The 23305-nt window shown below is 43.7% G+C and overlaps 1 protein-coding gene across 1 annotated transcript in view; it reads left to right on the top strand.

Annotated features, from left to right (window-relative positions):
* Positions 1 to 21143, top strand: part of LOC133572818 (NACHT and WD repeat domain-containing protein 2-like) — a 25317-nt gene extending 4174 nt beyond the window's left edge. Inside the window, exons 5-10 of the mRNA XM_061925845.2 lie at positions 9089 to 9197; positions 9280 to 9377; positions 14885 to 15208; positions 15271 to 15372; positions 17271 to 17937; positions 18181 to 21143. Of these exons, the coding sequence (XP_061781829.1) occupies positions 9089 to 9197; positions 9280 to 9377; positions 14885 to 15208; positions 15271 to 15372; positions 17271 to 17937; positions 18181 to 21143 (4263 nt within the window). The remainder of the gene's footprint in view (positions 1 to 9088; positions 9198 to 9279; positions 9378 to 14884; positions 15209 to 15270; positions 15373 to 17270; positions 17938 to 18180) is intronic.
* Positions 21144 to 23305: the final 2162 nt, after the last annotated feature.

The following is a 23305-nucleotide window of genomic DNA, read 5'->3' as shown; positions in this document are numbered from 1 at the left end:
CGGTGGCCATGGAAGTTGGAACCCGCTAAGGAGTGTGTAACAACCCACCTGCCGAATCAACTAGCCCTGAAAATGGATGGCGCTGGAGCGTCGGGCCCATATACCCGGCCGTCGCCGGCAGTGAGACGCGCTTGGAGGTGCGCTCAGCGCGGCTCCCATATGATTGCGCACTGGTGTGCGTCTGGGTCGTGACAGCGTGGCACGCGAATGTCTGTGCTGCGTTGGATCAGTCTCCTTTCTTTAACAGGCAAAAGCTTTATAACCTCACTAATGCCTTGCATCGTCTATATTAGATATATAACAACGGGCGGGTGCGGGCGGATGGCGGGCGGGTGCAGTTCTGATCAAATGTTAGATCGGGTGGATTGCGGATGGTTGACGACTTTCTGATGCGGTTGCGGATGAAATAATTGCCTATCCGCGCATCTCTAACACACACATTATACAAATATACATTATAAAACCAATAAGAAAACGGGAGCTCTAATTTGGGAGTCTGAATCAGGATCAGAAGTTCCTATATAAACATTGCGCACCTTTTTGTATTGATTACTGCAGCTGTGCACTGGATTCATTCGCAAATACAAACTACAACTCACAAACACTTTAGAGTTAGGCTCCACCATCAGAATGTGTACTTAAACTTATAAAGATCACATGGATATCATTCAGTGAGTTGATTCACCAAAACTAACCTGTTATACAGGAGGAAAAAAAGCACACAGGACGTTTCAATTGTTCACAGACTGGTCGCGCTCATCAGAATGACAAGACACTTCCGGTCTGCAGGTGATAGCATTCAATTGGGAAGAAACGCCCTACTGCCCCCTACTGACCAATGTGAATACTGATAAATGTGTAATGACAGCTCCAAAAACGAATTCAAACCACAAAATAAAATAAATACATCAACACAAAAATGTGACACATTATGGGTGGGTCACATATGCATGTACAGTAGATGGCAGTATTGTCCTGTTTAAAAGTGTCACAACATTGCTGTTTACGGCAGACAAACTGCTTTACGGTAGACGAAGACTTGACTGCTGTTGTTGTGTGTTGTTACCGCGCTGGGAGGACGTTAATGAAACTGCCTAACAATAAACCCACATAAGAAACCAAGAACTCGCCCTCGATCACTCTACAGTTATAACGTGATTGGGCAGGCACGCTGTTTACATTGTGGGAAAGCGGACGTGAGAACAGGCTGTCAACACGTCACTCAGGTCCGCATGGAGCTGGAGGGGGCGTGGCCTCCAGCTCCGCCTGAATTTCGGGAGATTTTCGGGAGAGGCGCTGAATTTCGGGAGTCTCCCGGAAAATCCGGGAGGGTTGGCAAGTATGGGTGTAGCTGTCAGGTTCAAACACTGATGACATCTATTAAACAGACAAGAAGCAAGGAATCATACAGAGACAGAGTTCAATTTAGCTCATGAGGAGAACGCATGGACCTGCACACTTAGTCACAGTCTCGCCCTACGCTCTAAGGTTCAGCTCCCGCGTCCCTCTATTTATTCAGGAGTTCCACAGGTCAACATCACTGAGGCCGCCTCTAAAAGGAGTGGTCACGTATATTATGCAAAGCAGGTCCAGGACGCACAATACGTGACGGAATGTGCTGGGGCCTTGTCTCTGCTTCGTCTGCGTGCTGTCATCTTATCTTCGTTGAGGTCCTTGAAGTCCTTGGCTGTCAGTGGGCTAAAACAAAGGTAACATCTGCGGCTGAGGCCACCCCTCAGACAAGAAGTTTTTGTCCTTGCACAGATAGAAAAAGGACAGCTTAAGCACAATAGTTAATAACTATAGCAACAGACTTTAAGCATAGTAAAGTTGTGTGATAATATATACATGATTACTCTAACAGTAGCGTGCAAGGACGGGAGTGGAAGGAGTGTCAAAAGATGGCGTTTAATGTTTTAATGACATTCAGACTTTACTTCAATCAATAACCGGAGCAGCATCTCCTCATCCGCCGGAAATGTGTCCCGGGAAAAAATGTCCGACCGGAACTCTCTAATAACTAAAGTTCCTTTGGGTGAATAATGTAAACTCACTACACCGGTATGTTTTAGTGCTTTCATGGCGAGTTTACGGACAGATATAAGTAAGAACTTTACACTACTTTATATTAGAAATGGCAACAGTGGAGGATGAATGTCACATAACAAGAAGATAGAGACAAAGAAGAAGCTTATCGACTACAAAGGCGGACAAGCGCACATTTTCAGGACTTATGCAGATATTAAATAAAGATCAGCAGGTACAAGAAGGTAAGAAAAGTTGGTTGTGCATAATATTGCGAAAATAAACAAAAGGCCAGATAATATGTCTTACCTTATACACACATCATAATAATACTCCTATGTTGAAGCACAGTACAATGCATCAAGCGGTGTGGCCTCATAGCTTACCAAAGTCATACTAAAACATTTTGATGGATTTTTGAGCGCCGTGTGTAATGTTCTATATTTTCAATGGAACATGGTGTTTACTCGAGTCATATTGCCATCATAGTGCAGTCTACACATATCTCTTATGTGTGACTGCCATCTACTGGTCACACTTATCATTACACCATGTGACAAATAAAATTGCTTCAAGGTCGGTAAGCACAACCAGAATTATTCCGTACATTAGGCGCACCGGGTTAATGATTTTAAGTGCGCCTTATAGTCCGGGAAATACAGTATTGTAATGTAGTACATTTTGTCAGTTTTGCCCATTTTTAAGCGAAAAAAAAATAAAAAATTTTTTTTTACAAATATACTTTTGTTGTGTTAAAGACTTTATTGATTAGATGCTTTTGAAGAAAATCGTACTAATAATAATACAATATTTTGTAATCACTATAAAATATGTTTTAATATACAAACACCACTGTGTTACATCACCTTTTCTTTTAACAACACTCAATAAACGATTGGGAACTGAGGAAACTAATTGTTGAAGCTTTGAAAGTGAAATTCTTTCCCATTCTTGTTTTATGTAGAGCTTCAGTCGTTCAACAGTCCGGGGTCTCCGCTGTCGTATTTTACGCTTCATAATGCGCCACACATTTTCGATGGGAGACAGGTCTGGACTGCAGGCGGGCCAGGAAAGTACCCGCACTCTTTTTTTTATGAAGCCACGCTGTTTCTTGCTGAAATAAGCAGGGGCGTCCATGAAAAAGACGGCGCTTAGATGGCAGCATATGTTGTTCCAAAACCTGTATGTACCTTTCAGCATTAATGGTGCCTTCACAGATGTGTTAGTTACCCATGTCTTGGGCACTAATACACCCCCATACCATCACAGATGCTGGTTTTTGAACTTTGCGTCGATAACAGTCTGGATGGTTCGCTTCCCCTTTGGTCCGGATGACACGATGTCGAATATTTCCAAAAACAATTTGAAATGTGGACTCGTCAGACCACAGAACACTTTTCCACTTTGCATGAGTCCATCTTAGATGATCTCGGGCCCAGAGAATATATACAGTATGTATATATATATATATATATATATATATATATATGTATATATATATATATATATATATATATATATATATATATATATATATATATATATATATATACATATATATATATATATATATATGTAAACAATGTAAGCAACAAACCCTGCTATTGACATGCTACTGATTAGCATTAGCGATTTTACATGGCGACTTCAACCCCTCCATATCTGTTAATGAAAACTACAACTAAGATGCGCGTTACAATCAAACAGCCGGTGCGTAAACAGTACAATACTTACAGTATTAACACTTTTTAGGGCGCAAAAAAAAGCAAACTCTGCTATTGCCATGCCACTGATTAGCATTAGCAATTTTACATGGCAACTTCAACCCCTTCAAATTTGTTAATGAAAACTACAACTAAGATGGACGTTACAATCAAATAAAAAGTACAATACTTACAGTATTAACACTTTTTAGGGCGCAACAAAAAGCAAACCTTGCTATTGACATGCTACTGATTAGCATTAGCGATTTTACACGGCAACTTCAACCCTTCCATAGTTGTTAATGAAAACTACAACTACGATGCGCGTTACAATCCAACAGCCGGTGCGTAAACGTTACAATACTTACAGTATTAACACTTTTTAGGGCGCAAAAAAAAAGCTAACTCTGCTATTGCCATGCCACTGATTAGCATTGGCAATTTTACATGGCAACTTCAACCCCTTCAAATTTGTTACTGAAAACTACAACTAAGATGGACGTTACAATCAAATAAAAAGTACAATACTTACAGTATTAACACTTTTTAGGGCGCAACAAAATATATATATATATATATATATATATATATATATATATATATATATATATATATATATATATATATATATATATATATATATATATATATTGTTGCAAAAACATTGAGCCACCTTACTTAAAAAAAAACCAACTACTTATTTTGAAATTTGATAAGTCTAACATCCGCCAAATATTGCCGCATTCTACCACTCAACATTCGTAACACTAAACGAGGTAAGACGATCCCTGTCCGATATCAACAACAAAAGTATCGGATGATATCAGCTGGCATCGAAAATCTAAAGTATTAGCTCCGATACCAGCAGTATTTTCTTATTATTATTTCCAGAAAGTAAACATGCTAGGCTACTAGCAGCTACACAACAGGTAAGCACACGATAGCGCACACGCTAGACAGGCGTAATAATCATTGCACAATAAAACAGCACACTTATCAATAGAAATCAAATAATTACATGCAAAGTCTCAAGGCAGTATTAGAAAGTATCCAGTAACAAAGGTGTCCGCACCGATCAACTTGAATGATTGATTGAAACGTTTATTAGTAGATTGCACAGTACAGCACATATTCCGTACAATTGACCACTAAATGGTAAATACGTTTTTCAACTTGATTAAGTCGGGGTCCACGTTAATCAATTCATGGTACGGCATCCTGAGCTGCAACTTCATGAATCATTGTGACCACTAGGTGTCGCAGGGGGGAAAAAAATAAAAAATACCACTCCACTTCAATTTAAAGACAGCATAAATCCAGTTAATAATAAATAGGTTATCAATCAATCAATGTTTACTTATATAGCCCTAAATCACAAGTGTCTCAAAGGGCTGCACAAGCCACAACGACATCCTCGGTTCAGAGCCCACATCAGGGCAAGGAAAAACTCAACCCAGTGGGATGTTAATATGAATGACTATGAGAAACCTTGGAGAGGACCGCAGATGTGGGTGACCCCGCCCCCTCTAGGGGAGACCTGGATGCAATGGACGTCGAGTGGGTCTGACATAATATTGTGAAAGTCCAGTCCATAGTGGATCTAACATAATAGTGAGAGTCCAGTCCATAGTGGATCTAACATAATAGTGAGAGTCCAGTCCATAGTGGATCTAACATAATAGTGAGAGTCCAGTCCATAGTGGATCTAACATAATAGTGAGAGTCCAGTCCATAGTGGATCTAACATAATAGTGAGAGTCCAGTCCATAGTGGATCTAACATAATAGTGAGAGTCCAGTCCATAGTGGATCTAACATAATAGTGAGAGTCCAGTCCATAGTGGATCTAACATAATATTGTGAGAGTCCAGTCCATAGTGGATCTAACATAATATTGTGAGAGTCCAGTCCATAGTGGATCTAACATAATAGTGAGAGTCCAGTCCATAGTGGATCTAACATAATAGTGTGAGAGTCCAGTCCATAGTGGATCTAACATAATAGTGAGAGTCCAGTCCATAGTGGATCTAACATAATAGTGTGAGAGTCCAGTCCATAGTGGATCCAACATAATAGTGAGAGTCCAGTCCATAGTGGATCTAACATAATAGTGTGATAGTCCAGTCCATAGTGGATCTAACATAATAGTGAGAGTCCAGTCCATAGTGGATCTAACAAAATAGTGTGAGGGTCCAGTCCATAGTGGATCTAACATAATAGTGAGAGTCCAGTCCATAGTGGATCTAACATAATAGTGAGAGTCCAGTCCATAGTGGATCTAACATAATAGTGTGAGAGTCCAGTCCATAGTGGATCCAACATAATAGTGAGAGTCCAGTCCATAGTGGATCTAACATAATAGTGTGATAGTCCAGTCCATAGTGGATCTAACATAATAGTGAGAGTCCAGTCCATAGTGGATCTAACATAATATTGTGAGAGTCCAGTCCATAGTGGATCTAACATAATAGTGAGAGTCCTGTCCATAGTGGATCTAACATAATAGTGTGAGAGTCCAGTCCATAGTGGATCTAACATAATAGTGAGAGTCCAGTCCATAGTGGATCTAACATAATAGTGAGAGTCCAGTCCATAGTGGATCGAACATAATAGTGAGAGTCCAGTCCATAGTGGATCTAACATAATATTGTGAGAGTCCAGTCCATAGTGGATCTAACATAATAGTGAGAGTCCTGTCCATAGTGGATCTAACATAATAGTGAGAGTCCAGTCCATAGTGGATCTAACATAATAGTGAGAGTCCAGTCCATAGTGGATCTAACATAATAGTGTGAGAGTCCAGTCCATAGTGGATCTAACATAATAGTGAGCGTCCAGTCCATAGTGGATCTAACATAATAGTGAGAGTCCAGTCCATAGTGGATCTAACATAATAGTGAGAGTCCAGTCCATAGTGGATCTAACATAATAGTGAGAGTCCAGTCCATAGTGGATCTAACATAATAGTGAGAGTCCAGTCCATAGTGGATCTAACATAATAGTGTGATAGTCCAGTCCATAGTGGATCTAACATAATAGTGAGAGTCCAGTCCATAGTGGATCTAACATAATATTGTGAGAGTCCAGTCCATAGTGGATCTAACATAATAGTGAGAGTCCTGTCCATAGTGGATCTAACATAATAGTGTGAGAGTCCAGTCCATAGTGGATCTAACATAATAGTGAGAGTCCAGTCCATAGTGGATCTAACATAATAGTGAGAGTCCAGTCCATAGTGGATCTAACATAATAGTGAGAGTCCAGTCCATAGTGGATCTAACAAAATAGTGTGAGGGTCCAGTCCATAGTGGATCTAACATAATAGTGAGAGTCCAGTCCATAGTGGATCTAACATAATAGTGTGAGAGTCCAGTCCATAGTGGATCTAACATAATAGTGTGAGAGTCCAGTCCATAGTGGATCTAACATAATAGTGAGAGTCCAGTCCATAGTGGATCTAACATAATAGTGAGAGTCCAGTCCATAGTGGATCTAACATAATAGTGTGAGAGTCCAGTCCATAGTGGATCTAACATGATAGAGTGAGAGTCCAGTCCATAGTGGATCTAACATAATAGTGAGAGTCCAGTCCATAGTGGATCTAACATAATAGTGAGCGTCCAGTCCATAGTGGATCTAACATAATAGTGAGAGTCCAGTCCATAGTGGATCTAACATAATAGTGAGAGTCCAGTCCATAGTGGATCTAGCATTATAGTGAGAGTCCAGTTCATAGTGGATCTAACATAATAGTGAGAGTCCAGTCCATAGTGGATCCAACATAATAGTGAGAGTCCAGTCCATAGTGGATCTAGCATAATAGTGAGAGTCCAGTTCATAGTGGATCTAACATAATAGTGAGAGTCCGGTCCATAGTGGATCTAACATAATAGTGTGAGAGTCCAGTCCATAGTGGATCTAACATAATAGTGAGAGTCCAGTCCATAGTGGATCTAACATAATAGTGAGAGTCCAGTCCATAGTGGATCTAACATAATATTGTGAGAGTCCAGTCCATAGTGGATCTAACATAATAGTGAGAGTCCAGTCCATAGTGGATCTAACATAATAGTGAGAGTCCAGTCCATAGTGGATCTAACATAATAGTGAGAGTCCAGTCCATAGTGGATCTAGCATAATAGTGAGAGTCCAGTTCATAGTGGATCTAGCATAATAGTGAGAGTCCAGTTCATAGTGGATCTAACATAATAGTGAGAGTCCGGTCCATAGTGGATCTAACATAATAGTGAGAGTCCGGTCCATAGTGGATCTAACATAATAGTGTGAGAGTCCAGTCCATAGTGGATCTAACATAATAGTGAGAGTCCAGTCCATAGTGGATCTAACATAATAGTGAGAGTCCAGTCCATAGTGGATCTAACATAATATTGTGAGAGTCCAGTCCATAGTGGATCTAACATAATAGTGAGAGTCCAGTCCATAGTGGATCTAACATAATAGTGAGAGTCCAGTCCATAGTGGATCTAACATAATAGTGAGAGTCCAGTCCATAGTGGATCTAACATAATAGTGAGAGTCCAGTCCATAGTGGATCTAACATAATAGTGAGAGTCCAGTCCATAGTGGATCTAACAAAATAGTGTGAGAGTCCAGTCCATAGTGGATCTAGCATAATAGTGAGAGTCCAGTTCATAGTGGATCTAACATAATAGTGAGAGTCCAGTCCATAGTGGATCTAACATAATAGTGTGAGAGTCCAGTCCATAGTGGATCTAACATAATAGTGAGAGTCCAGTCCATAGTGGATCTAACATAATAGTGAAAGTCCAGTCCATAGTGGATCTAACATAATATTGTGAGAGTCCAGTCCATAGTGGATCTAACATAATAGTGAGAGTCCAGTCCATAGTGGATCTAACAAAATAGTGTGAGAGTCCAGTCCATAGTGGATCTAGCATAATAGTGAGAGTCCAGTTCATAGTGGATCTAACATAATAGTGAGAGTCCAGTCCATAGTGGATCTAACATAATAGTGTGAGAGTCCAGTCCATAGTGGATCTAACATAATAGTGAGAGTCCAGTCCATAGTGGATCTAACATAATATTGTGAGTCCAGTCCATAGTGGATCTAACATAATAGTGTGAGAGTCCAGTCCATAGTGGATCTAACATAATAGTGAGAGTCCAGTCCATAGTGGATCTAATATAATACTGTGAGTCCAGTCCATAGTGGATCTAACATAATAGTGAGAGTCCAGTCCATAGTGGATCTAACATAATAGTGAGAGTCCAGTCCATAGTGGATCTAACATAATAGTGTGAGAGTCCAGTCCATAGTGGATCTAACATACTAGTGAGAGTCCAGTCCATAGTGGATCTAACATAATAAATTGTCCGCAGGAGGACGATCGCACGGACGATTTGGCGAGGGTCTTTGAAGGGGCCGTGCGTCTGTGTGCGCGGCGGCAGCTTCTGACCCGAGAGGAGGTCGTCGCTTTCAGCAGATCAGGTGATGTGACGCCGTGTGTGTGGGAGTGAAATGTACATTTTGATGCAGTTATGGTTTATTTGTGCATGATGTTCCTGACCAGTGCTGGATGGAGATCTCCGCTTTGCCCTGGACAACTGTCCTCCTGATGACATCATCGGACGCTGCCTGGTTTACGTGCACAAGGTTGTCAATATAGAGGTGGGACTGGAGGCCACACACACACACACACACACACACACACACACACACACACACACACACACACACGCACACACACACACACACACACACGCACGCACACACACACACACTAAGCTGGACGTTACAATCCAACAGCCGGTGCGTAAAAAGTACAATACAGTATTGACACTTTTTAGGGCGCAACAAAAGCAAACCCTGCTATTGACATGCTACTGATTAGCATTAGCAATTTCACATGGCAACTTCAACCCCTTCAAATTTGTTAATGAAAACTACAACTAAGATGGACGTTACAATCAAATAAAAAGTACAACACTTACAGTATTAACACTTTTTAGGGCGCAACAAAAAGCAAACCCTGCTATTGACATGCTACTGATTAGCATTAGCGATTTTACACGGCGACTTCAACCCCTCCATATCTGTTAATGAAAACTACAACTAAGATGTGCGTTACAATCCAACAGCCGGTGCGTAAACAGTACAATACTTACAGTATTAACACTTTTTAGGGCGCAAAAAAAAGCAAACTCTGCTATTGCAATGCTACTGATTAGCTTTAGCAATTTTACATGGCAACTTCAACCCCTTCAAATTTGTTAATGAAAACTACAACTAAGATGGACGTTACAATCAAATAAAAAGTACAATACTTACAGTATTAACACTTTTTAGGGCGCAACAAAAAGCAAACTCTGCTATTGCCATGCTACTGATTAGCATTAGCGATTTTACATGGCAACTTCAAACCATCCATAGTTGTTAATGAAAACTACAACTAAGATGCGCGTTACAATCCAACAGCCGGTGCGTAAACAGTACAATACTTACAGTATTAACACTTTTTAGGGCGCAAAAAAAGCAAACTCTGCTATTGCCATGCTACTGATTAGCATTATCAATTTTACATGGCAACTTCAACCCCTTCAAATTTGTTAATGAAAACTACAACTAAGATGGACGTTACAATCAAATAAAAAGTACAATACTTACAGTATTAACACTTTTTAGGGCGCAACAAAAAGCAAACTCTGCTATTGCCATGCTACTGATTAGCATTAGCGATTTTACATGGCAACTTCAACCCATCCATAGTTGTTAATGAAAACTACAACTAAGATGCGCGTTACAATCCAACAGCCGGTGCGTAAACAGTACAATACTTACAGTATTAACACTTTTTAGGGCGCAAAAAAAGCAAACTCTGCTATTGCCATGCTACTGATTAGCATTATCAATTTTACATGGCAACTTCAACCCCTTCAAATTTGTTAATGAAAACTACAACTAAGATGGACGTTACAATCAAATAAAAAGTACAATACTTACAGTATTAACACTTTTTAGGGCGCAAAAAAAGCAAACTCTGCTATTGCCATGCTACTGATTAGCATTATCAATTTTACATGGCAACTTCAACCCCTTCAAATTTGTTAATGAAAACTACAACTAAGATGGACGTTACAATCAAATAAAAAGTACAATACTTACAGTATTAACACTTTTTAGGGCGCAAAAAAAGCAAACTCTGCTATTGCCATGCTACTGATTAGCATTATCAATTTTACATGGCAACTTCAACCCCTTCAAATTTGTTAATGAAAACTACAACTAAGATGGACGTTACAATCAAATAAAAAGTACAATACTTACAGTATTAACACTTTTTAGGGCGCAACAAAAAGCAAACCCTGCTATTGACATGCTACTGATTAGCATTAGCAATTTTACATGGCAACTTCAACCCCTCCATGGTTGTTAATGAAAACTACAACTAAGATGCGCGTTACAATCCAACAGCCGGTGCGTAAACAGTACAATACTTACAGTATTAACACTTTTTAGGGCGCAAAAAAAAGCAAACTCTGCTATTGCCATGCTACTGATTAGCATTAGCAATTTTACATGGCAACTTCAACCCCTTCAAATTTGTTAATGAAAACTACAACTAAGATGGACGTTACAATCAAATAAAAAGTACAATACTTACAGTATTAACACTTTTTAGGGCGCAACAAAAAGCAAACCCTGCTATTGCCATGCTACTGATTAGCATTAGCGATTTTACATGGCGACTTCAACCCCTCCATATCTGTTAATGAAAACTACAACTAAGATGCGCGTTACAATCCAACAGCCGGTGCGTAAACAGTACAATACTTACAGTATTAACACTTTTTAGGGCGCAAAAAAAAAGCAAACTCTGCTATTGCCATGCTACTGATTAGCATTAGCAATTTCACATGGCAACTTCAACCCCTCCATAGTTGTTAATGAAAACTACAACTAAGATGCACGTTACAATCAAATAAAAAGTACAATACTTACAGTATTAACACTTTTTAGGGCGCAACAAAAAGCAAACCCTGCTATTGACATGCTACTGATTAGCATTAGCGATTTTACATGGCGACTTCAACCCCTCCATGGTTGTTAATGAAAACTACAACTAAGATGCGCGTTACAATCCAACAGCCGGTGCGTAAACAGTACAATACTTACAGTCTTAACACTTTTTAGGGCGCAACAAAAAGCAAACCCTGCTATTGACATGCTACTGATTAGCATTAGCAATTTTACATGGCGACTTCAACCCCTCCATAGTTGTTAATGAAAACTACAACTAAGATGGACGTTACAATCAAATAAAAAGTACAATACTTACAGTATTAACACTTTTTAGGGCGCAACAAAAAGCAAACCCTGCTATTGACATGCTACTGATTAGCATTAGCGATTTTACATGGCGACTTCAACCCCTCCATGGTTGTTAATGAAAACTACAACTAAGATGCGCGTTACAATCCAACAGCCGGTGCGTAAACAGTACAATACTTACAGTATTAACACTTTTTAGGGCGCAAAAAAAAGCAAACTCTGCTATTGCCATGCTACTGATTAGCATTAGCAATTTTACATGGCAACTTCAACCCCTTCAAATTTGTTAATGAAAACTACAACTAAGATGGACGTTACAATCAAATAAAAAGTACAATACTTACAGTATTAACACTTTTTAGGGCGCAACAAAAAGCAAACCCTGCTATTGCCATGCTACTGATTAGCATTAGCGATTTTACATGGCGACTTCAACCCCTCCATATCTGTTAATGAAAACTACAACTAAGATGCATGTTACAATCCAACAGCCGGTGCGTAAACAGTACAATACTTACAGTATTAACACTTTTTAGGGCGCAAAAAAAAGCAAACTCTGCTATTGCCATGCTACTGATTAGCATTAGCAATTTCACATGGCAACTTCAACCCCTTCAAATTTGTTAATGAAAACTACAACTAAGATGGACGTTACAATCAAATAAAAAGTACAATACTTACAGTATTAACACTTTTTAGGGCGCAACAAAAAGCAAACCCTGCTATTGCCATGCTACTGATTAGCATTAGCAATTTTACATGGCGACTTCAACCCCTCCATGGTTGTTAATGAAAACTACAACTAAGATGCGCGTTACAATCCAACAGCCGGTGCGTAAACAGTACAATACTTACAGTATTAACACTTTTTAGGGCGCAACAAAAAGCAAACCCTGCTATTGACATGCTACTGATTAGCATTAGCGATTTTACATGGCAACTTCAACCCATCCATAGTTGTTAATGAAAACTACAACTAAGATGCGCGTTACAATCCAACAGCCGGTGCGTAAACAGTACAATACTTACAGTATTAACACTTTTTAGGGCGCAAAAAAAAGCAAACTCTGCTATTGCCATGCTACTGATTAGCATTAGCAATTTTACATGGCAACTTCAACCCCTTCAAATTTGTTAATGAAAACTACAACTAAGATGGACGTTACAATCAAATAAAAAGTACAATACTTACAGTATTAACACTTTTTAGGGCGCAACAAAAAGCAAACCCTGCTATTGCCATGCTACTGATTAGCATTAGCAATTTTACATGGCGACTTCAACCCCTCCATGGTTGTTAATGAAAACTACAACTAAGATGCGCGTTACAATCCAACAGCCGGTGCGTAAACAGTACAATACTTACAGTATTAACACTTTTTAGGGCGCAACAAAAAGCAAACCCTGCTATTGACATGCTACTGATTAGCATTAGCAATTTTACATGGCAACTTCAACCCCTTCAAATTTGTTAATGAAAACTACAACTAAGATGGACGTTACAATCAAATAAAAAGTACAATACTTACAGTATTAACACTTTTTAGGGTGCAACAAAAAGCAAACCCTGCTATTGACATGCTACTGATTAGCATTAGCGATTCCACATGGCGACTTCAACCCCTCCATATCTGTTAATGAAAACTACAACTAAGATGCGCGTTACAATCAAACAGCCGGTGCGTAAACAGTACAATACTTACAGTATTGACACTTTTTAGGGCGCAAAAAAAAAGCAAACTCTGCTCTTGCCATGCCACTGATTAGCATTAGCAATTTCACATGGCAACTTCAACCCCTTCAAATTTGTTAATGAAAACTACAACTAAGATGGACGTTACAATCAAATAAAAAGTACAACACTTACAGTATTAAACCTTTTTAGGGCGCAACAAAAAGCAAACCCTGCTATTGGCATGCTACTGATTAGCATTAGCGATTCCACATGGCGACTTCAACCCCTCCATATCTGTTAATGAAAACTACAACTAAGATGCGCGTTACAATCAAACAGCCGGTGCGTAAACAGTACAATACTTACAGTATTAACACTTTTTAGGGTGCAAAAAAAAGCAAACTCTGCTATTGCCATGCTACTGATTAGCATTAGCAATTTTACATGGCAACTTCAACCCCTTCAAATTTGTTAATGAAAACTACAACTAAGATGGACGTTACAATCAAATAAAAAGTACAATACTTACAGTATTAACACTTTTTAGGGCGCAACAAAAAGCAAACTCTGCTATTGCCATGCTACTGATTAGCATTAGCGATTTTACATGGCAACTTCAACCCATCCATAGTTGTTAATGAAAACTACAACTAAGATGCGCGTTACAATCCAACAGCCGGTGCGTAAACAGTACAATACTTACAGTATCAACACATTTTAGGGCGCAACAAAAACCAAAACAACATACCATCAATGATATGCCACTTGGACTTGCAAGTGTGATAGAGACTTGTCGCAAAAAAAAAAAACGATTTTATTATCAACATTGAATATTCACACACAAAAGTACTGAAAATGGGTATCGGGAGTTGGTACCGATATCAATATCAGATTGGGACGAACCGTATCATTTACTCATAATATTTGTATACCAACTTATATTTCTTTAAACGCTTTAGCACACAGGAAACCTTAACAGGTTTTTCATGACGGCCATTTCGGTTTTGAGGTTCCACTTTTGGCGGAACTTGTTCTTAGATTTTGTGATGTTCTCTTATGGGCTGTTTTTTTGTCTTTAGAATGTGTCGCCCACATTACTTAATACGATAAACTGTAAATGTTTGTTTACCTCAGACTCCAAATGTCCGACATCTCCTGCTTGGACTTCCAGGAACCCGCCACAGCCGAGAGAGACCTCCTCTCGGATCTGATCGACAACTTCCTGAGGGGCCTCGTCGACTCGTGCGGGCTGGCGGTCTACGCCACCACCACCGAGTGTGACCGTCGCCACGGTTACACCGCCCCCAGGAGGCGGGGCTACGCCCGGCTCCTGTGCCGCCAGGTGTATGCCGACCTGACGGCGTCGATTGACGGCTGGGTCTCAAACTCAGGCCGCCGGGTCGCGGACGCTCCGGCCAGGGAGGGAGCCGAGCAGGAGGAACTGTGCGCCATCTTGTCGCGGTGTTACCACGTCGCACGGCCCGAGACGGAAGAGGTCCGAGGTCATTTGTGCCATTCTGTGTGTTTTTTAAAGAAACTGAATTGAACTCCTCTTAGGTCCGGGTCTACGTGCAGCGGCGGGACAGCCGGCGTCCGCTGGTGCTGACTGGAGGACCGTGTGCTGGGAAAACTGTACTGCTTGCTCACTGTGCCCAGCAGGTAAACACATATTTCAGTCAGTAGTCAGGTGGTTCATACGGTCCCCTTCGTCGCACTTTACCTGACACATGAAGCGTGACACTTTAGTCGCCAGATGGCAGTAGAGCGTTGAATATCTTAAAATGTATTTTGTGGCTATGTAGAGTGGGGCTTTCATTTTCAGCAAACTCATCAACCCCTCCTCTTCCTCTTGTGTGAGATCCACCCAGGAATGGGGCCATATAAAATCCCTTCCCCACTGCATCTTTGCAAAGATTTATCGGGTGGTGCATATTGTAGCGTCCCGGAAGAGTTAGTGCTGCAAGGAGTTCTGGGCGTTTGTTCTGTTGTGTTTATGTTGTGTTACGGTGCGAAATGTGTTTGTCATTCTTGTTTGGTGTGGGTTCACAGTGTGGCGCATATTTGTAACAGTGTTAAAGTTGTTTATACGGCCACCCTCAGTGTGACCTGTATGCATTGCATTCACTTGTGTGTGTGAAAAGCCGCAGATATTATGTGACTGGGCCGGCACGCAAATGCAGTGCCTTTAAGGCACGCCCCCAATATTGTTGTCTGGGTGGAAATCGGGAGAAATTCGATAGAATGGTTGCCCCGGGAGATTTTCGGGAGGGGCACTGAAATTCGGGAGTGTCCCGGGAAAATCAGGAGGGTTGGCAAGTATGACTGGAAGACGCAACTGCTCCGTACTTCTCCCTACGTCTGTGTACCACTCCGTACAGAGGCGTTTTAAAAAGTCATACATTTTACTTTTTGAAACCGATACCGATAATTTACGATATCCATCCATCTTCTTCCGCTTATCCGAGGTCGGGTCGCGGGGGCAGCAGCCTAAGCAGGGAAGCCCAGACTTCCCTCTCCCCAGCCACTTCGTCCAGCTCTTCCTGTGGGACCCCGAGGCGTTCCCAGGCCAGCCGGGGACATAGTCTTCCCAACGTGTCCTGGGTCTTCCCCGCGGCCTCCTACCGGTCGGACGTGCCCTAAACACCTCCCTAGGCAGGCGTTCGGGTGGCATCCTGACCAGATGCCCGAACCACCTCATCTGGCTCCTCTCGATGTGGAGGAGCAGCGGCTTTACTTTGAGCTCCTCCCGGATGGCAGAGCTTCTCACCCTATCTCTAAGGGAGAGCCCCGCCACCCGGCGGAGGAAACTCATTTCGGCCGCTTGTAACCGTGATCTTGTCCTTTCGGTCATAACCCAAAGCTCATGACCATAGGTGAGGATGGGAACGTAGATCGACCGGTAAATTGAGAGCTTTGCCTTCCGGCTCAGCTCCTTCTTCACCACAACGGATCGATACAGCGTCCGCATTACTGAAGACGCCGCACCGATCCGCCTGTCGATCTCATGATCCACTCTTCCCTCACTCGTGAACAAGACTCCAAGGTACTTGAACTCCTCCACTTGGGGCAAGATCTCCTCCCCAACCCGGAGATGGCACTCCACCTTTTCCGGGCGAGAACCATGGACTCTGACTTGGAGGTGCTGATTCTCATCCCAGTCGCTTCACACTCAGCTGCGAACCGATCCAGTGAGAGCTGAAGATCCTGGCCAGATGAAGCCATCAGGACCACATCATCTGCAAAAAGCAGAGACCTAATCCTGCAGCCACCAAACCAGATCCCCTCAACGCCTTGACTGCGCCTAGAAATTCTGTCCATAAACGTTATGAACAGAATCGGTGACAAAGGGCAGCCTTGGCGAAGTCCAACCCTCACTGGAAACGTGTCCGACTTACTACCGGCAATGCAGACCAAGCTCTGACACTGATCATACAGTAATTTCCGATATTACATTTTAAAGCATTTATCGGCCGATAATATCGGCAGTCCGATATTATCGGACATCTCTAGCCCTGAGTGTTCACGCAGATACCAGAACTTTTACTTTCTCCCTGTAGATCAAGTCCTGGCTGCCCGACGTCGACCCTGCCGTGATCACCTTGTGCACTCCCTCTCTGCACGTGCCTTCTGCGGCGCACCTGCTGGCCAGCTTGTGTCACCGCATCCTCAGGACTTACGAGTGCTCCTCACCTGCACACCACGAGAGGACCTTTACTTCCAACTTGGACCTAAACCTGGCGACCGTGTCCAGGGCCTTGAGGAACCCTGACCTGGGTTTCTACGAAGCGACACGATGCCTGCGCTCGCTCCTCTCCGTCCTGCCGTCCTCCCAGCGACCGTTAGTTCTGATCCTGGATGGCGTGGATCAGACGGGGCGGAACGTCGCTCTTCAACTCGTCCGAAGCCTGCCCTCCCCTCTTGCTCCCGGAGTCAAACTCATCCTCGGCGTCTCCTCCAACCAAACTGCAGTCCTGCAGGCCATCGGGCGACATTACCCAGAGTGCAGTGCGCCAGAGGGCGCTCGGACGGAGTCTGGGTACCTGCAGGTAGCGCTGGGGTCCGCAGACAGGAAGCAGCGTGTTGAGATGCTGATGTCACAGCTGAGCAGCTCGGGGAGGAGCGTGACCTCGGGGCAGCTGGCGCTGGTGAGCAAGGCACTGACTTCCTGTTGTCTCACCCTCTACGCCCGCCTGATGCGCGCACACGCATCGCTCTGGTGCTCAGGTATTGTCATTCCACTTTTTACTTTGCACGATTGCCTATACATCCCTAAATGTTGGAGTTCAGTTCGGCAGATATGTAAACAGTCCTTTAAATTAGGTGGGACTTGGAGACAGGTCTTCCACATTCTAACTTCCTCCACGATAGTCCTGTGAAAAAAGTGCATCTCAGTCGGGATGACGTTATCCTCGTGACGCTCTCTGGAGAGGAAATTTACATTTGTTCTAATCTGTTTGTTCGCCTCAGATTCTGATGTGTCCGAGTCGTGTCTCCCCGACGGCGTCCATTCGTCCATTGCTACCCTACTTCAACATCTGGAGCACAAGCACACTTCCTGTTCGGTGGGCCGTGCCGTCGCTTACCTCACCCTCAGCCGCGTAGGCCTCACAGAAACAGAACTTGCAGATCTATTGTCCAGAGTCGAACCATGTCAGGTGACACAAGTGGACTTGGAGAGACTGCTTTTGGACCTGAAGGGCTTCCTTATCAGAAGGACTGTTAGGGGGTGTCAGGTGTTGTCCTGGGTGAGCAGACATTTTGGACTGGTTGTGGCTAAGACATATTTGTGCACAAGCGAAGCCAGGAGACAAGTTCATTCAGAGATGGCCGACTATTTTGGCAAAGAATGGAACTTTGCGAGCACAGAAAGGAAAGACAGAAATGAGGAAGAGCAACCATCTTTCAGAGTCCTGGCCAATGCGAGGAAAGCTGTAGAACTGATGCATCACTTGCGAGAAAGCAACACGCCGGAGATCAGAGCCAAAGTGTTGATCTCATGGAGTTTCCAGTACGTTTTGGTGCAGGCTGGACAGCTGAGGGAACTGGTGGCTATGTTGAGACAAGATGAAGAGGGATCAAGGAAGTATCTGAAGGAATGCACACTCCTGGCGAACATACTAGCGTCGTCTTCCTGCTTCCTGCAAAGCGATCCTCAGAAACTACCAGCTTTGATGGACGCCATCCTCCTCCCTTATCTGAAGCTCTTCCCTGCTCTCAGATCTTATTTTGGGGAGATGAGGAGTGGATTGGCGGTCGTGCTTCCTCCTGCTCCCGACACCGTCGTCCGTCTTCGGTGTCTTGAGCCTGATAGCGGTTCGAAGCGTCTCTCTGTGACTTCAGCAGCAGGGACGCAGTGTGGGACGGTGGTAGAGGTGATGGTTGATGGCTCAGCGTGGGTTTGGAGAGACTGCAGTGTTGTGCGGCTGTCGCTGAACCAAAAGACGAGCGAACTCAAGTTTTCGGGGGTTAAAAGCAACCGTGGATTCATGCTGTTTTCCACACAGTGCAACAAGCTCTTCTTGTGGGACGTGACCACACCTGGCAGGCTTGTGGAGGTTAAAGTACCGCAGCCGATTGATATTTTAGAAGGGTTTGTAGCTTGTGGGAGACAGTTTTGTGCGTGGTGGAAAGGGGACGGTGTCCTCACCCTGTTTGACGCCTCCAGGTCAACATTGTCCGACTTGCACTGTCAGAGTTGTGTCACCTGTGCGGTTTTCTCCTCCAGTGGTTCTTACATTTACTGCGGCCAGGAAGAAGGCGCCGTGTCTATTTTTGACGTAGAGCGCCGCAGCCTCCTTTGCTCTTGTTCAAACTCAAACCACAGCGCGGTCGTGTCAATAATCCTCTGTGAAAACCGTCAGGAAATGGCTTGTGTTGAAAAGACGGGCGGTGTGATTTTATGGGACATTACCGGCAAAACTCAATCACCGAGACTCGTTAAAGAAAGCTCTGCCGGTGTGGAATCCAACGCCATCCTCAATACGGATTACTCGGATGCATTTAGCAGCCTCTTACTGTGTGATAGTAGGCATGTTACGGTGTGGAACACATGTGAGTGGGAGACGTGTGACCAGTTCTTGGCTCCACAAGATCGAGAATTCACCCAGGCCGTGTTCTCCCAAGACGGACACCTTTTCCTGGCTTTACTGGACGCCTGCCCCCAGGTGCTGGCGTGGAGGCTCAGCACAGGGCTGTGTGTTCTCTCCTTAGACGCCAACGAGCCGCCTCATACCCTCCTCAAAACCGCCTCCGATATCGTCTGCGTCACTGGCGACGGCCGCCTTTTCGCATGGGACTCTGGGATGGTTCGTGTAGCGGGCGCAGCTCCAAAAATGGGAAGTGGAGTAGAAGAAGTGGTGGTGGAGCAATCAGGGCGTTGGTTCTACACCTCAGACCGGTCAGACTCGGTGTGGAGGTGGAACTTAGAGACAGGTCTTCCACATTCTAAATTCCTCCACGAGAGTCCTGTGGAAAAAGTGCGTCTCAGTCGAGATGACGTTACCCTTGTGACGCTCTCTGGAGAGGAAATTTACATTTGGAGGGCAGAAACCGGGCAGAATGTCCACAGAATCTGTGGCAGCAGAGCGACAGATATTCTCATCGCGCCAAATTCCAATTTTGGTGTGAGCCTTTCCGAGCAGGGGCTCTCTCGGGTTTGGAAGCTGGCACATGGAAGTGTTGTGTGCGCTATCCACCTGTATCTCTTTGACGCACAGGTGTCGCCCGAGAGCACCTTTCTGATTGGCCGCCATGGGGGAGACCTGCTGGCTGCGAGCTTGTGGTCGGGCATGATCAGTAAGTGCTTCTCCAGTGCGGGAAGCTGGGAGGACGTCGTGGCTTTCTGCACACTTTCGCGGAACCCCGATTACGTGGTCGTGATGGTCGCTTCAGGAGTTCTATACACCTGGAAGATATCCGATGAGACCGCATGCCAGCACTTTCAGCTGCCGGGGACATTTTACTGTCAGCCGCAACACTTTCAGATGACGTCTGACGGAAGCTTTGCGTTGCTGTCCGCTGATAATGCAGCCATCACGCTCTTGGACGTGACACGGGTCAGACTGTGCTCTTTTAGGACTGAGGGTTCTGTAATCAAAGCCCGTTTGGATGAAACCGGATGTTACGTTGCCTACGTATCACGGCCCACATGCCAAGAGAATGCCTGTTCCCTGCATGCAAGTCCCATCCTCACTGTCGTCCGACTCTCGGACGGTGAAAAAGTAGGCAGGGTGTTGCTGTGTAAGGATCCGTTGACGCTGCTCATGGACGGCCAGCAGTTGGTCTTTGTGGGTTTTCAGGACGGCTCTGTGGGTGTTTACTCCATTTCCGGACAAATGGCAACTTTGGCTCGTCAATTGAAGGGATGCTGTTTTGACTCGGCAACAATGACGTGGTTTCCACGAGCAACACCCAAAATTATTTGGTCTTAGCTTCCACAGTCGTCCCTCGTTTGTCACGGCCAATAGATTCCTAGCCTGACTGTGGTCAACGGATTTGGGCGAAGTGTGATGACCGTTGTCCCTCGCTACCACATCATATATTTATTTGTTAAAAAAAGATCAAGAAGAGAAGATTTCTCTTGGCATTTAAGATTCGGTCGGGTTGGGCCACTGATTAGCTGTGTGAGATTAAAAGAATCACAGGTTGATTTAAAACTATCGAAGGCTGTCATTAAAATCTCCAACAAGAAGAATCTCATTGAAATCCAAGGTTGACAGCTGATTGTTCAGTGACAATAAAAATAGAAATCTGACCACAGAACTTTCCTCCAGAAGGTCTTATTGTTGGAATAATTGTTTGTAAGTTATCACAAAAGAAACGTTGTATTATGAATGCTGTCTTTCGAGGCCTAACAAGAGGAAGAAGGCTCGTAAAACTCCACTGTGATTTCAACACGGACAGATGGCAGGATCCGCTCAACTTCCAGAGGAACTCTCTTTGAAGTGTTAAACGAACTCTCTTTGAAATATTTCACAAACTCTCTTCCAACTATTTGGTAACCGAGGTCAACGCTATTTACGACCCGCTGCCCTCTTGAAGTTGCTGTGGTCAGGAGACGGGAGGGGTTATCCATTGTCCTCCAACACCTGGCCCAGCTGGATCCAGGAAGAGCCCAGCCCGAGACATCCTCTTCTTGGACTTCAATGAGACCGAAAACAATGACTGTTTTACATACTTCCTATTTCTAATGTGACATGTGTTGGTGCGTGAACATTGAACATCTGAATAAAAGAGGAGACGAAAACCTTCTTCGTCAGAGCGTGGTGCAGGACTGTACAGAGAGTGCAGTGGCCATGTCTCTCCTCAATATTGAGTCCAAATTGAATTCTGTCTCTGTTTGATTCCTTGCCTTTTGTCTTGTTTAATAGATGTCCTCAGTGTTTGAACGTGACACTTATCTTTGTCCATGTGATGTCAGATTAAACAAAAATGGAGCGGTTTGGCCACAATACCCAGTAATATGTTTGGAGGAGAAGAGGCGAGGCCTTTAATCCCAGGAACACCAATACCTACCGTCAAGCATGGTGGTGGTAGTATTATGCTCTGGGCTTTTTTTTGCTGCCAATGGAACTGGTGCTTTAAATGGGACAATGAAAAAGGAGGATTACCTCCAAATTCTTCAGGACAAGCTAAAATCATCAGCCCGGAGGTTGGGCCTTGGGCGCAGTTGGGTGTTCCAACAGGACAATGACCCCAAACACACGTCAAAAGTGGTAAAGGAATGGCTAAATCAGGCTAGAATGAAGGTTTTAGAATGGCCTTTCCAAAGGCCTGACTTAAACGTGTGGACAATGCTGAAGAAAACCAACAAATTTAGCTGAACTGCACCAATTTTGTCAAGAGGAGTGGTCAAACATTCAAGCAGAAGCTTGTGGGTGGCTACCAAAAGCGCCTTAGTGGGGAAAATAGTTTTAAACAAACAGATTTTTTCTGCTTGCTAAAACTTTTATTTTAACACACGCATATCATCAACGCACATTATAGGATAGGATAGGATAGGATAGGACTTTATTGTCATTGCACAAGTACAACGAAACTATGTTTTCAGCACAGATTAGACAAACAAACAGTGTAGAGGGTTATAGAACAGGAACGCTGATGGGTCGCCAAAGGCCTCGTAAAAGATAAGAAAAAGGTAATACGCTGGGGAAGAAGATGAGTAAACAAATACAATCTAGACTGGGCTCCTAAGGGGGCCTTGTCTGGAGTGGGAAAAAAACCTCCATGCCATGCACACATAAACTAATTTAATCACGACAACTCGCAACAGAGGGGCCCTGGAGGTCGACTGCTGCTATGAAGCGCTGCCAGCCGTCCATCACCCCGAGGGGAATCAAGCGGTGGTGAAGCCGTGAGGTGGGGGAGGGGGGGTGCGCGTGTGTATATGCCCATTGTCTTGGGTGTGTCGATGTAGTGTTCATAGGCTGGGGCAGTTCTGCATGCAAGCAAAAGTTCGACTTCAGGTGTCGTTGAGGAGGGAGGGAGGCATACTTGCCAACCTTGAGACCTCCGATTTCGGGAGGTGGGGGGTGGGGCGAGGGCGTGGTTGGGGGCGTGGTTAAGAGGGGAGGAGTATATTTACAGCTAGGAT

The sequence above is a fragment of the Nerophis lumbriciformis genome, linkage group LG30 (genome assembly GCF_033978685.3).
Source record: "Nerophis lumbriciformis linkage group LG30, RoL_Nlum_v2.1, whole genome shotgun sequence".
Taxonomy (NCBI): domain Eukaryota; kingdom Metazoa; phylum Chordata; class Actinopteri; order Syngnathiformes; family Syngnathidae; genus Nerophis; species Nerophis lumbriciformis.
The sequence above is the reverse complement of the archived record's forward strand: the minus strand, read 5'-3'. Positions and strand labels throughout refer to the sequence as shown.